General features: G+C 41.2%; 1 protein-coding gene across 1 annotated transcript in view; it reads right to left on the reverse strand.

Moving 5' to 3' along the window:
• The window catches only part of lmbrd1 (LMBR1 domain containing 1), a 58618-nt gene that overhangs the window by 27444 nt on the left and 15702 nt on the right, over positions 1-15472 (reverse strand). The window contains exons 4-7 of the mRNA XM_030771498.1: positions 13783-13880; positions 12882-12949; positions 10139-10227; positions 6110-6183 (exon numbers count right to left, since the gene is read on the reverse strand). Coding sequence (XP_030627358.1) covers positions 6110-6183; positions 10139-10227; positions 12882-12949; positions 13783-13880 — 329 coding nt within the window. The remainder of the gene's footprint in view (positions 1-6109; positions 6184-10138; positions 10228-12881; positions 12950-13782; positions 13881-15472) is intronic.

Below are 15472 nucleotides of genomic sequence, written 5' to 3' on the forward strand. Positions count from 1 at the left end.
TCTTTAAACAACTTTTACTGTCTTTTGAGTGTTAGCTAGCATTACGGGAGTCACAGGGGATGTGAATGCAGCCTGTACTATTATTAGTCCGTGCTGTGGATCTCTGCTATGGGCTATGTCGCCCCCTGCAATGAATCATGAGGCTCTTAAGGCCGGAGCATGTCCCGAATACCAAGCACTTCTCATAAAAGGAGAAGCTGTCCTGCATCCCTGGTGGAGCACTCTCTGCTCCAGAGTCTGACAGGCATGATTCAAAAAAAAAAAAAAAGAAAAGAAAAGAAAAAGAAAAAGAAATAAGCTAAACAAAACAGGTGTGTTCTGCGCTGATTGGAAAATAAGACCTGAGGCGCAAGACTCCAATCACCACGGAGGTTGAGGAGAAGGGAGAAAAAAAATGGGCTGAGGAGAAGGAGAGCAGCATTAGCACACGACCAAAAAGACTAGAGAATCAAAGTCATTAGGAGGGATTTCATCAGAGGGAGGGAAAGCCTGGGAGTGAGAGAGGGGGCAAAAAAAATACGGACATACGGACCCCCTTGCACAAGGCAAGTCTTTGTTCAAAAAAAAAGAGAGAGAAAGAAAGAAAGAAAGAAAGAAAGAAAGAAAGAAAAGGAGGAGGGGAAAGGAGGAAAGTGCAGGAAGGAGGTGGTCTCAGATACAACATGAAACATTTGGCTAGCTCTTGGCTAGGAACTCTCTCTTTCTTTTGAAAATGTAGCAAGTTTATTTTGCATTACTGAGTGTAATTAAAACGCTTAACATTAGATAAATAAAGAGTATGAACTATGTTTCAGTTATATTAACCAAACCATGCTTCTCTTTAGAAACACATAATATAAACGGTGGTTTTAATGCTGTAGTAAAGGTAAATTAAATAACATCTAATGAATGCTTTTTCCTTACACTGGCAAAAGAAGGAACATAACTATGCAAATATTGAGGCAATAACAGCGAAATACAGTACGCTAATGATGTAATATCAACTTCACAGAAAATACTTCATGAATAGTACATTTCAGCAAGCTTTTGCACAGCAAAGGAGAAAATCCTTAGCTCCAAAATACTCCCCAATGATTATATGCACTATGATCTCCATAAAGAGATCAATTGAGCACAAATAATGCAAGGAGGATCTGGGTGTATCTGGAAATGCTTTCTCCCTCAGTGCTCACAGACTAAATATGGAGACAGAACATTAATGGTTTTCCACCACCACCACTATCAACAGGCTGGTCTGTTAATCTCTTGTTCCCAAGGAACATCCTGCCCCCTACAGGTTACGTCTTATGATTAAAGCTGCAGAGGTATTTTGGGGTTTTGGAAGTTGAGTCAAAAAAAAAAAAAAAAAAAAGAATTAAAAAGTTATGAGTAACCTGAAATGCACTCTGCTGAAAATTTGTCGTTGCAGGAGAACAAAGTAAATCTGCAAGTTCTATACGGGAACAAATTCTTTCTATCAACATTAATTGGTAAAAGTCCATGCAGTGACATTGTTTTGTTTTTGTTCTTATTTGGCTATTTTTGTCAGGAATTGTAAATTAATTGTAAATTAAAAACTAATACATTACAAACTCATTTTACTGGAGACTAATTCTATTTACGTGTGCTTTCCAAATAAAGCACTGTCAAATTACCTGCTGCAGGCAGATGTGGATCAGATTGCCATAAGAACACAGGTGTGTACTGCTTGCTATAGTGACATCCAAACGTTACTGTGATCTGACTTACTCAACACCTCTACATTTGTTTCCATCTAATGATGCTCGAAACCACAAACTTCAAATGACTGTGAGGGGGCAAAAAACAGCGCCTAAGAATAGCAGTCTTGTGTGAAGAGACTATTTTACACAAGCCAAAAAGATAAAAAAAAAAAAAAAAAAAGAAGAAGAAAGGAAAAGATCAGGGGAGAGAGGAGGATGAAGAATGAAAAAAGAGGTTCAGATGAAGATAAGGGGAGCACTTCTTAAGTGGTCCTTCAGGTGCATCCCGAGGCCTCGTTCTCCCAGGTCAATTTACCGGCATATGATTAAATCAGGGAAAATGAATCTTCTTCACCTTCTCATCGGGCATCAGCGTGTTCAGGCTGGAGATTTAAGAGTGAGGGAGAGGTGGGGCACCACGCGGAGGGTGAGCCGTGAGAGCTGTAAGTCAGCCAGGAGAGCCAGGCTTTTAAATCATGACGGTCCAGACCCGGTATTGGGTGGGCGCAGTGTGAAAATGCACGCTCCAAACGTGCTACAGTACTGCATGATATACGCTCATATGCATATGCAAATATTACAATCACATTAAAAAGTTAGCTCGGCCAATAATTTTCATTGTAATGTCACACCAAAGGCAAAATGAAGAGTTGAGGTGTATTAAATGGATTCTGCTCGCATATCTCTGTGATAAACGGTGGAGCATTAACATATGTTTCCAAAGGAAATGCACAGAGAGGGAGACGCACTCTTGAAAATGAAGGTTTGGCTGTTAGGCCTGGCAGTGAGCTTTCAAAGATGCGCCACGAACGTGAGCGCTATCGGTCTGGACCTGAAAGGTTGACTTTGAGCAGGATGTGAGATACGGTCAGGTAAGAAACGCTCTCTTTCACCTGATAACATACAGCGATAAAGAAGGCCCAATGCCGTGGAGACGGAAGCACCTTGAAAATCACCTCTGTGTGGGGCTAAAAGTCTGTCAACAAGTCAATAAAAGTGTCAGAATATAAGAGAGGGGCCTTCTAATTCCTAAGGTTAAAAATGAAAAAAACTGAAAAGCTGCAATCAGTGATTACCATAGGCCAAACAGGCAGCACCAATTATGAAATTTTCCTCTGCTGTGCATTTTATTGGACGAATATTACAAAAATATATAAACTCTATTACTGTTATGTCTATAAGGGGAAGTGTGCAAAGCTGTAAATCCAGTGGATTAACCGCTTTGGAGTTACAGACATTTTTATTGCTGCGCTATTATAGAGCCACATGGTGACCAACATGCATACAGTTTCACAGTCTGGATTACAATCATATAGAGTACATGTATACCATGTTTGGTTACATCAGCCAAATACATTAATGAAACATACAGATTTGGTCAGGCCAGCCACATTCACGAGGTTTAATTAGCATGTTTTTTTTTAATTACTCCAATTCTTCTTTTTGTGAAAACTACGCAAATGGCTTAAGACTAGATAAGTCTGTGGCTAGTTGATTCTCTGTTTTGAAAAAAAATTCAAAATGTCAGCCAATCTAGTGTTGTAGAAATAGAAAAGACAAAGGGGGATCACCTGCTGAACCACTGAGAATCCAAACAATACAGAGAAAAAGAAGAGTTTAGTTCAGTTTTGGTTCAAACAATGATCCGATCCTATTTCTATGGAGGTCAGGAGAATCTGGCAAATTTTAATGCTATTTACACAAAGCCACTCTGCATGAGGAACAAGCATCTCTGCTCTTTTCAGGGCAGACTGTGTTAGAATTTCCGGCCATCTTTTGTCAAACAGCATTTCAAATGCAGACAAAGGCACAACTTTTCCTAAAACGAGAGAGATCGACATGTACAACTATGTTGAACTGCACATTTTGTTCCATGAGAACTGCACAGTTTGTTCTATGAGAACAGACCAGAGTTCAGTCAGCATAAGCCATATTTAGGGCACGTTCAGAAATACTTCGGTCAGCTCAGCGCAACTTTACCGAACCCATGACTACTTCCCTCAGCAATATTTTTCTGTGTTTAAGGAGTTATAAGAAACCATAAGAATCATAATTCTGTAGTTATTTGAACATTCCCTTTTTTCTTGTCCTCCTTTTTTTTGATCAATGATTTCCATCCCTTTCATACAGAGCAAGTGCAAACTGGAAAGCAGTGTTAAAGCTTAGCATATCAGACCCTTATGCTAAAGTCTAACGATTAAAGTAAAAAGGACAGAGAAAAGTTACACTTTGAACTAACACTTTAGAGATGTGGTGTAATGATTTCTAATAAAGGCGTTTTAGAGTGCAAGCCATTCACGCTTGGACAAACGGGTTTGTTTTCCTTGCCTTAACCATATGGTAGTTTGGATGCTGATTAAAAGGCAAGACGCGTTTGTGTCGGTATTGGTTGAATATTAATTTGTCTGCACCTCAGAAAGTGTTGTGTTAGCCAAAAGGGGAAACAAAACACAGCAAAGGTGAGACCTGCTTGCTCTTGCATTTACGTAAAGTGCATCCAGCCGTAGTGTTGTTATACAGAGTTTACATCACAGCCAGTTGTTTGAATTAACAGTGAGTGGCCACCTCGGCACAAAGTCTGGTGATAAATTAACCCTCTAGTCCTGGACAACATTTCTGCTGCATGCAGGGCCCCATCACTTAGATTCCATTAGGTTAATCATGCATAATAATAACACATAGCTCTATATGATAAATCACCCATCACCATGGAAACATGGAGAACATGGGATTGGTGGAATAAGGGCTCCTCTTTGGAAAGATGCATAACACACTCTTTCATCGAACGCAAGGATTGGGGGGTGAGGGTGGGGAGGGGAGGGTGAGGGGTTTGAGAGTAAAAGAAGATGAGAGAGAGCAGCTGAAAAAAAAGAAAGTGAGAGAAAGAAAGAGAGATAGGAAAGAGAGCGAGCTAGAGAGAGAGAAGTGAAAGAGAGTTTTGAATCTAACAGAGTGAAAGAGAGAACTTGGGGCTGTTGGCATTTTTCACAAGGCTTTCTTTGATTGATTACAAGTCTTCACACCACAACTATGAAACATCAAAAACAAAGGCGCACTAGGAGCCTTGGTTTCCGCAGGCCCCCTCTTGAAGCCTTTAACAACATGGGGTCAGAGGGAAGCCAAGTGCATTACCCCGCGTCAGAGTGTTGGGGTAATTATCCACTCTTTGCATCGGCCCTGCTTGCTGCAGTGCAGCACACTGACATAGGGCTTGTCAAGGAGGATTACTCCTAAAGGGAGACAGGCTCTGTAACTTTGTCATTTGCTTGTGTGCATTATTTACCAAAAGCAGCGCCTTAAATTGTGGTGTAATTCTCTGCTACGGCTTTGAATTTGACAGGAACTGGATAGATCCCGACATTCACCGCAGCCATTTCGTCCCTGGGTTGATATCATTTATTTATTTATTTATTTATTTATTCGTCTATCCCTAGAAGACATTAGTCCATGTTTCTCCCACCCTGACGCAGAAACCCTTGAGATGTTCACAGTCTAGTTACCGTGATAGCAGCTGTGAAAAATGGACGACATTAACGAGTGTTACGCTGCAGTCTATTTTTCTTATCTGAAGGAAAAAAAAACCCAGACAGCTACAGTATGCTGAGGAAATCAAAATACAGGCATATATTAATGACTTTTGAGTCAGAGATATATAAATAGGTGGTGGATAAAGGGGCAGGCAGTGAAAACGTATACATCATGCCAACGTCTCCTCCACCACACAGGTGAGAGCCGACAAGCCGTGCAGACGTGAGCGATCGAAGGCCGAAACGCAAGAATCACAAAACATTACTAACGTTGAGAGCACGTTCAATCATTCCCACTGTCTTTGATTCAAAACATTCTTCCGTGAGAGGGTTTGCATAGGTCCCTCAGTTAAATGTGTAGAAAGCGGTGCATTTAATGGGGGAAAGTTTGCATCTCGTTTTTAAGCAAGGCCGAGAACTTTTCCGCAGGCACTTTTTTTTTTTTTAAAGGAACCACCTGAATCGAGAGCGATTTTAAACTCCATTATGCATCATAATTAACAAAGCACATTTACAGCTTGAATGCATAACCGGGTTAACCTTATGTCGATACAAACATAACAAAGTTACAAAAATTAAATAAATAACTAAATAAAAATAAAACGGTCTAAAGATTTATTTTGGGGGCAGCATATGTTCAGACAATCTGTCTATGTCTTCAGCGCTCGACTGATCGGGCTCATGCTTTTTGAAGTCGAGCGGAAAACAGGCTGTGTCCCTTTAAGCTGTTGAAGCAATAACTTTGGATCCTCTCCCTTAGCACAGAGTACCTCTGTTCCGAGAGCAGTTAAGACTCTCACCAACACATGCAAATCAATGGAGCGGTAGCAGGCCCTTGGTCCCTCCCCCTTCCCCCTCCAACCCACCCCTCCGTCCACTCACCGTATAAGTGATCACTGCCAGCATGCCAATCAAGGTCAGGGAGCTGATGGAGAAAGACAGGGCAGCCAGGCCATCTGCAGGAGGGAGAAGGGACTTTTATGAGTGAAGGCGACTGGACGAGCAGTTCTGCTAAAGGTTGGTCTTATGCCAGACATAGAGCAGTTTATCCTCAAGGGAAATTTTTCAATGTACTTTACTTCCATCTTTTTTTTTTTTTTCTTTTTTTTTTTTTTTGTTTTACCCATTTCTAGTAAGAGGCTGTCACAGAAAGGTCACCAAAGCATTTACCCTCAGAACAGCTCAACTCAAAAATGAAATGCAGCAAACATTCAGAGGTACTAAGAAAAAAAAAAAAAAAAAAGAAAGAAAAAGAAAAGAAAAATCTCTCTGAAGAGACATCACGCGTTAGATTGTCCTCAGTTCTGTCAAAGGAACAGGTTCTTTGTACGTGTGTACGTGTGTGTGTGTGTGTGTGTGTGTGCATACATGTTGCATCAGTATGTATGTGGGAGCATGTTCCTCAGCTCTCCTGTGTCGTCGGTGATGGAGATGGCGGAAGGCCATTGGCAGGCGTGAGGAGAAATGGAGAGGGCACTTTGCCAGCTGTCAGAGCAGAGGCCAGATGAGGCAGATTGATGAGAAGTGACCGCCATCGCACTCCCCGTTAGGATGCCACCTGTCGGAGGGACCGAGATGAGAGCAGGCGGGCGTTCTCCCACAAGCCCCCCAGCATCAGTCCAGCAGAGCTCAGCATGCCAAGCGCAGTGGGGGCCATACCCCCTCCCCCCTTCACACTACGGCTGCTGCTATGGGACTGGCATCAAACGAACAACACAAAAAAAAGAAAATGCCTGTTCCTTTTTTCTCCCCCTGTTCTTCACTAAGACTGACACATCCTTCTTCAGAAAATATAAAGTGTAGTGCATGTGCCACCCACTACGGGCCTTGAAAAAAAAAAAAAACAGAAGACAGTGAGGGAGGAAATGAAGATGAATAATATACCTGCTCTCTACTGTATCGCAAGAGAAACAAGCTTTGATGTCAGACAGCTGCGATGAGCATTAACATTTGAATAGGTGTTTTCCTTTGTGATCTTTGCGCCTTTGTTAAGTGGCAAGCGTGGTTTGTGGAGACAATAGTTGCGTGTTCTGCATAGAGAGAGAGAGAGCTCTGTTTATGAACTAGCCACAAAAAAAAAAGTATGGGGGACCAATGTTTGCTGCCTCTTCTCTTGGCTCCTTGAGAAGATTTTCCGGGGATTAGACAGAGAATATATTGTCTATTATCGGCAACGCTCCACATCTGCAGAAGCCTGATTCCAGGCGTGCAGGAGAGAGGAGGCCCTTATCAGCCTGAGCATAGAGCCCCTCAGGCTTGTGTACACTGAGGCGACTACCACAGAGACGTGTTTATTAAAGAGCCCCTTTAGCCGCGGCACGCCGCTGTTCATTGCCATGATAGAGTCGCGCAGATATGTTGGCAAACTAAAGTCAACGTGCGGGTAACAGTCTGAGTGAAAACCTAAAACCCGACTGAGGGAACGACAGACAGGCGCAGAGAGAAGCATTTATAAGTAAATAAATAAATAAAACTTGATTGTGACATTTAAGAAGCGTCTGTTTACACGTACGTCAGCGCACTGTTAAAGAGTAAATAAACGTGTATGCTTGTGTGTAAATATGCTTGTATCATGTAACTACCAACTCTTTCTGATGGCTGTAAATGAATGGATTAGTTCTCTTGTGTCACAACACTTATACGGTCACACATCATGCTCTTTCTGATTTTCAGTTCAGCCACTCCCTGCATCTCTTCATCCAGCTCCGCATGGGGAGGGAGGCAGGTCAGAGAGCAAAAACAGTCTGTCTGAGTGGAGTCTCAGTCTGAACTCTGCTGCATAATTATGCGACGACTCCTTTTTTTTTTTTCCCCGGACAAGAATCTTCAGCAGTCTCACAACTGAAAACACCCTCTTTTCTTGAACTTTTCTTGAGCCATGCAACTAACTGGAGTGATTTGTGTTCGGTCTCTTTGCCTGCTGCATACAGAACTGAAATGCAAAGGGAAAAAAAAAAAAATGAAAACCTGGATTTCCAAGAATAAACCCAATAAATTATCTAACTGACCCATTACTCCTTCATGAAAATATACAGTCATTAAGAAGACCATAGAGATGAGAGCGCACTCCCTACTGACAATGTATCTTGAAGTTTGTCGCACACTTAGCTGATTGCAAGGGGCTAAAAGAGCAGACGTGGACACTCCTGGACACACGCTCGTGTCTCAGAGGGGAGCGTTTGACCCCTCTCAGCTGACGCGCACAACCCAGAAGACATCCATTACGCGCCGGAATCGAGATGCGGGGGGGCGGGGGGGGGGGGCGGCACAAGGATGAGAGCAGCAGGCGACTCCTGCTACAGCGGAGCGACCATCGATTCATAGAGGTAATGGAGCGTTTTTCCCCATCAGCCTCTGCTCAGGTACTGATTATGACAAACAAGCCCTTTTTCAACGCGTCATTATTATTATCATTTCTTTTTTCTTTTTTTTTTTTTGGGTACAGAAAAATTCACTTTTGGTTTTTATTCATTAAAATGGTTTGGCAGGGCAGGCTGGAGAGATGTGACAGCTCTAAGACCTCTCTAAGGGTGAGGCACTGTCAAGTCGACTCACACAGTTACTCAAGGCTATCATTGGATTACGCTGGATTTTAGCAGCCTTTTGTGTCTGGCGGGCAAAAGGAGTTACAGAGGACAGCGAACATCCAGGGACAGATGCAAAGTGAAGGTAGCACACTGCCTAACAAGGCGAGGTGTGAAAATTGTCAGAGATTTCACCTAGAACAGTCGAATGGAGCATACGGTTCACATGAACCACAAATGCAATTACATACACAAGACGCAAGACAAGTTAGAGGCTGTGGTTTGCTGAGGATTGGGAAAAAAAAAAAAAAAAAGGAGAAAAAAAAAAAAGGAAGAGGAACAAAAGCGATAGGTCTTGATGTGTGACCTTCAGAGGAGTTTTGTGAGGCATTTCACTCAGATGTCTATGAGGCGAGAGAATGGTCGCACAGAACAGTGAGTCTGTCGAGAGCCAAGCCTCATTGAGCCTTCCCCCCATTACAGCTCCACTGGCCTAAATGAGGAATTTGCAGGAAAGAGGTCGGGAAGCTGCCATCGCAGGGAGTGCCATCCCTTTGCTCAATTAACCTCCCATCTGCGACGTGGAAAAAAAAGGGGGGGTGGATTAGAAAAGGCATGATCCATACATTTTTCTCCTCTACAAAACCCCCCATAACCCCCATCTCTGAGATTGTCCCAGGGTGCCAGGGAAAGACTGCGGGGTTAAAAGTCGGGAACAGATGGGTTCACTTCCTGCCCCCATCCCCAGATGCTTCAAGGCCTGAAGGTTTTGATGTCTCTTCTCTTGGAGATGATCCCAGACGAGCGTGCCCGCTGGACCGCTCCTCCCAAAGGCCAAAAACAAATTAAAGAAAGGAAAATAAACACTTAAAATCCAGAGAAACGAATAAACTACATAATCTCCCTTTTCTTTATCCCCACACAAACACAAATATTTCCACACATTTAGTCAGGTACACAAATTAAACGTGATTTAACAAAACAGTCCTTTCCTACACAGGTAAGGGATGTAAAAGGAAAGCAAGGCTATGGAGCCCATTGGAGAGGCTAGCAGTGGGGAAAAGGTCCAGAATGACATATGAAAAGCAGCACTTTTTTTTTCTGCCACAGACAGCCAGTTCAGCCTTCACAATGAGGTGTGTTGACATTGATGAGGCTAAATGTCGCCACTGCCAACCCCACACATCACGAGGAGTACACAGTTTGGCGGCACCAACAGCTCCAATGTCTTGCCTGTCCATCACCCCGCCGCCAACAATGCTTCTGTGAGTGGACCTCCTGTTGAAGAGCGTTACGGGAGGCCCCTCGCTAACCCCTTCCTGTCACCTCTCTGCGCGTGTCAATCGCGAGGCGGCTACTGATCGTTCAAAGAGCAAAGAGTATTTACCACTGCTTCCCAGCTCTTCAAACAGGTACTGCACCTTCTCCCACTGGGTTGAGTTTTGATTCGGTGGAGCATCCAAAGGAACAAAGGCCCTGCAATGGATAACGAGGACATTTCGTTAGTAAAAAATTAAAATGGGTACAGATAGGTAGGAACCAGCCCTTTCACAAAATATGGGGAAAAAATATGTAGTCCAGGTTATTTGCCTTAAAAATTGTAAAATCGTTGTATGATCTGGGAAAAATTTCAACTTGGTTCTAGTAAAATTTATTCCAAAAACCGCCTGGAGCTTCAGTTATGTTGGTAACTTTGATGTGGCATATTTCATAAGCATAGCTCTCGATTTTCCTGCATCAATCAATGTATAGATGATATTTTATATCCGCAGGGACATAATCTTCCCAGAGATAGGCTCATATGTAGGAGTAAACACTTTAACCCAAAATATAAATAAACAAACTCTCCTACCTACACTCAAACACATCTCTGAGGACACTGACTTTGTTTTTTTTTTGTTGTTGTTGTCGCTGTTGTTTGTTTTTAAGTTACCCTTCATCTTTTAGTTTATGATCTTCACATGAATGATTTCGCTGACCTAAAATGGTCTCCCATAAAGGGTGTTCTCTGCCTAAAGATGACACGTCCATTGTTTTTTGTTTTGTTTTGCTTTTAAAAAAAAAAAACAAGACTTCACACATTGTTTACCAAACTATGCTGGCTCTGTCTCAGCAGTCACTACCTTGAGGCAAATAAGATCATTAATCAAAACACCAGGTTAATTAGTAAACATGCCACTCAAGAAAAGGTAGTTGTGCACATGGACAAGCAAGTAGCAACTGGGAAATGGGGAATTTTCTATTTAAACAAAATAGGTGACTCTATAAAGGAAGGGGGGGGGACACTAATAATAAATGCCATTCTGAACTGTCTAAACTATACAAGAGGGGAAATAAGGAACAGTGGAGATTAACATAATGACACAAAACAGCCTAAGGGTGATTTTCAGGAGAATGTAATAGGGACATTAAGAAACAACTCGCTTTTACTACAGCTTTTCGTTTGGCTGGAACACATAAGCTGATCGATACAGGTTCAATACAGGCAAAGTTTTTCTCAGAGTAAACACCTTAAACGGTAACAATATGTACACGTTTGAATCATCTCTGTTCCTGGCACTGAAAACCCTGTGCAGACGTCTCTATCTACATCTGACCCGCAGTTAGAGCTCAAAATGAGAACGGTTCTCGTACCAAGTATTTAGGTCACTTCAGAAGGCAGTCACAAAAGAAAAAGAAAAAAAAACAAAGGAAAAAAAAGAAAAGAAAAAACCCACACATCCAGTGAGAATACATGGAAGGGAAAAAGGTCAATGTTCTATTTACGATCTCCCGTACCGGGCCCTGGACCAATCAAAGGCTGCAAACAAAAGAAGTGTATTTGGGCATGAAAGTCCACAATTGAACCGTCACCAAAATAGAAGACCAGTGTCTAGGAACGTAGAAAGAGAAAGCGCTCAGGGTAAAAGCTATCATGTCGTCACACATCACAAGAGTCAATGAACAATCCCCTTTGGTAGAGAGGGGCAACCGGCCGGTTAAGAAGGCAAAATGGAGACCAAATTGCTTCTGTCTAAGACACATCCCAACTTTTTAAATTTGGACAGTGACACATTTTTTTCCCCCTTTTTTCTCCTTCCAAGTCCCCTGGAGCACTATTTAATGGTTGAGAGCACATTAAATTATATAACCTACACAGAAAGCATGTTATTGTCAGAGTCGCAAAGAAATCCATTATGTATATGCTGTCTAGGCAGCACTGTAGGACAAACAGAGAAAATCTGAGGTTAAATGGGACATGCCTGGGGCCACATTACACTATAGATAAGCCATCGAGTCATGGTTAAGCTACTAAATCATGGAGAGAACAGGCCACTCCAAACGTGACAAACACTAGGCACAGAGGCTTCCAGAGCAATTAAAATCCTCTCCAAAAAGTTCCAAAAGGAAAGTTCATGTCACTCCACTGTTTCATTAGCGGCAACTTGGAACTTGAGCATGAAAATGCTCACAGTTCCAAAAACCAACTTTAATAACATAATGCTTAACAGGCCAGACACTTTTTCTGGATGTTAAAAACATGATCTTAATGTGCTGACAGTGCATTAACGTGAAGCAGCACTCTAGGGTTTGCTGTGTGTTTGAACCTTGTGACACCTGAATAAGCAAATCTTATGAGATTTGAGGTAAACAGGTAAATTTTCACAGCTTATCCTTAATCTACAGTTCCTTTATAATAGTGACTGACAAATTACTACGAGTCTGAATGTTTCCCGCGTATCAGTTGGCAAGTGAAAACCCATGGCATAAATGTCCCTTGTTGTACTAATGATGGCTTGAACTACTGACAAAGGGTCAAGCAGTGAAAGAATTTTAACAAAGAAAAATCTTAACAAAAAAAAAAAAAAAGCAAGCATCAGTATTCAAGTCCACTATTCTGGCAACCTCCCAGGTTTCTAAGATTTTGATCCAGCTTCTTCAAACCAGAACAATTCCTTTATCCCGTTCGCCTTGGGTACTGAATAGAGGCCTGAACACAAGGGCATCAGAGATGGCCGGTTTTTCAAAGAGCAGGTGGCAGAGTTAAGCCTCAGTTTCTTTGATGAGTACCACCCTCATTAACAGAGGATAATGACATCGTCACATTTCCCCACCTACACTCGCGAGGGTCCTCTGGGCCCAATACTTACCCAATTAGCAGAAGAGCAGCACAGACGATGATAAATCCAATTGTGTACTTCAGCGCATTTTTCACTTGCTGTAATGAAAGAAATTCAACTTAGCATAATTAGAGTACAATGAAATAAGGTTAATCTGGGTTTGTCTAATTTCATATCCAATAATTCAGCGAGGGACGCTGAGAGACAGACATGACATGGTGCCCAGTTTCAGCTCATCTCTGACCAAAAAAAAAAAAAAAAACACAATCACACTCCCACTACTTCTCAGAACAGGGTATTTCAAAGGGATCTTTCTCAGCAGTGAGAGAACAGGAAACCTCTGTCAGCACAAAAACTGACAGAAGAGAAAAGAGCTCCACAGCACTTAATCTGCACATCAGTAATGTGTCCTTCTCAACACATATTTGGATATTTTTGCAAATGCGTGCTTTGTGCAAATGTAAGAAAAAGGAGTGTTTTTTTGTTTGTTTTTTTAACACCCTATCAAACCTCACTACGGTGTAACTCTTCACTGAAAGAGTCTAGTAGAATTGTAGGGATAATTTGAGAGTTACTGTTAATGTTACTGCTTGTGCATCTAAAGAGCCTCTTAGAAGATCACTAAAAAAAAAAAAAACACTCTCAGCATCCCTCTAGACAATGTCCAATAAACTGTGTGTACAGTATTTGAGGTTTTTTCTGTTGTTGTTTGAGATGTAACTATGGGTATAGTTTTGAGTGGATTTCAGTGTTTAGATAAAATCACATGTAATCATTCATAACATTTCATGCTAACATTCACTTATTGGTACAACCATTTCATATTACATGTACATTCATTTACTAAGCATTTTAGTCCTGCCAAACAGTAGAGCATTACATGGTTAAATGCAGGAGTAAAACAATGCAGAGAGAAGAAAACAGGGCTCACCAAACACTTGTTTCCATTATCATAGTCTTTCTCCTCGTAATAAAAATACACAAAGGGGATCCAAAGGAAGACACAGAACAAGATGATGGAGTACAAAGCTGTGGATGAAAGGGGGAAAAAAAAGATACAGAAGCAGATTAGCCCATCTTCTTTCATTACAAATTCATAAGCATATGTACAGGCTAAAAGAGTCTGTTGGTATTCCAAGAAATTTGTCTACTGGAGTCTGTGCTTAATTTAAATTAATAAATTGTTTCCAAAATGAGAGGTGCAAATTTGGCAAAGGACAGCAGAGACAGGCGAGCGTATTAAGATGCAAAACAGGAAAGGAAGTCTTGGAACAATCTTAGAGGCTGGTCAAGGAAAGACACATATTCTGGATATTGGCAAATGAACTTAAAAAAAAAAACACACACCGAGCTTGTTATTGCAATTTTACACATTTCAGAGAGACACTTACATAATTTATTATATGGCCTTTTAAGGAGGCAAGAGAGAAGTATTTTCTAATACTGCATTGACATCGCACATGAAAACAACAACAAAAAACTTCTTCCCAACACAAATTAGGTGTTTATTAGCAGAGTTATAGAGAGTATTCCCATGTCCCCTGGCATATGGCTCAAATTTTACAGCCCAGTGTTTGCATATGAAGAAGTCTGTACCTCTGTACTTCAGACTTCTAAATATTTTTGAGGGCCAAAGCACTGCAGAGTACATGGCATATTTCCACAGCAAACAGAGGGTCGACCACACAGAGCAGGTAAAAGCATCTGCATTCCAAGTTGGACACATAATCTGGAACAGAACAGGACCTAGAGGACCCTCTGCATCTCTCTCAGTTATCAGATATATTGAACATGCTTGTATCTGATAACCTTTATTTCTAAAGAACGTAAATTACTTGACGTTGTCATCTTCTTTATTCCTGTATTTCTTTGTAACGTGCCATGAGAAAAAGCAAGTAATACACTGAAAGTCTCATCAGAAAAAAAGTATATACGATATATATACATATATATATGTGTGTGTGTGTGTGTGTGTGTGTGTATCTGCATGAGGGGAGTAAATTTCAAAGACAGACAGACAGATAGATAGATAGAAATCAAATGATTTCTACTCATTCTAAAATAACAAGCTTCACTCATTGGTCAATGTCAGGGTGTAAAAGAGTCTTGTGAACATTCATTTATGAACTATGCTACTCCAAATCTGGTTTACTCTTAATACACGATTCCAATAAATCAGTGATCGACTGGTTCCCATTCAGAGCCGTGGTGTGTGAGCCAAGGAGAAGAATTTTAACAGTTATGATTATCATAGCATTAATCTTTACCACTGCTTATTAGTTAAGTTTGTCAATTACAAAAAAAAACATCTTGGCAAATGTTATTGTATGCAATTCCTATTACATCATGCATTTACCAATATCAAGTTATCCTCAATCACAATTCCTCTCTTACCCGGGAAACAACTGGAGAATGCTCAGCCATGCTGTTGCCGTTATATATGACTTCTACATTCAGTTTAAAATCTGCAGACTGATTAGAACCATAGTTGCCAGTCTGGTAAAACCACACCTTCTTTATAACACACTCTCCTCCTAATAATCTAAATGTGTACATTTCTTTAAATAAGAAAATGCACAGAGTTTCTGTAGTATATCACATGCAGGCTTTTGTATTAAACA

The sequence above is a fragment of the Chanos chanos genome, chromosome 4 (genome assembly GCF_902362185.1).
Source record: "Chanos chanos chromosome 4, fChaCha1.1, whole genome shotgun sequence".
NCBI classification, from domain to species: Eukaryota; Metazoa; Chordata; class Actinopteri; order Gonorynchiformes; family Chanidae; genus Chanos; species Chanos chanos.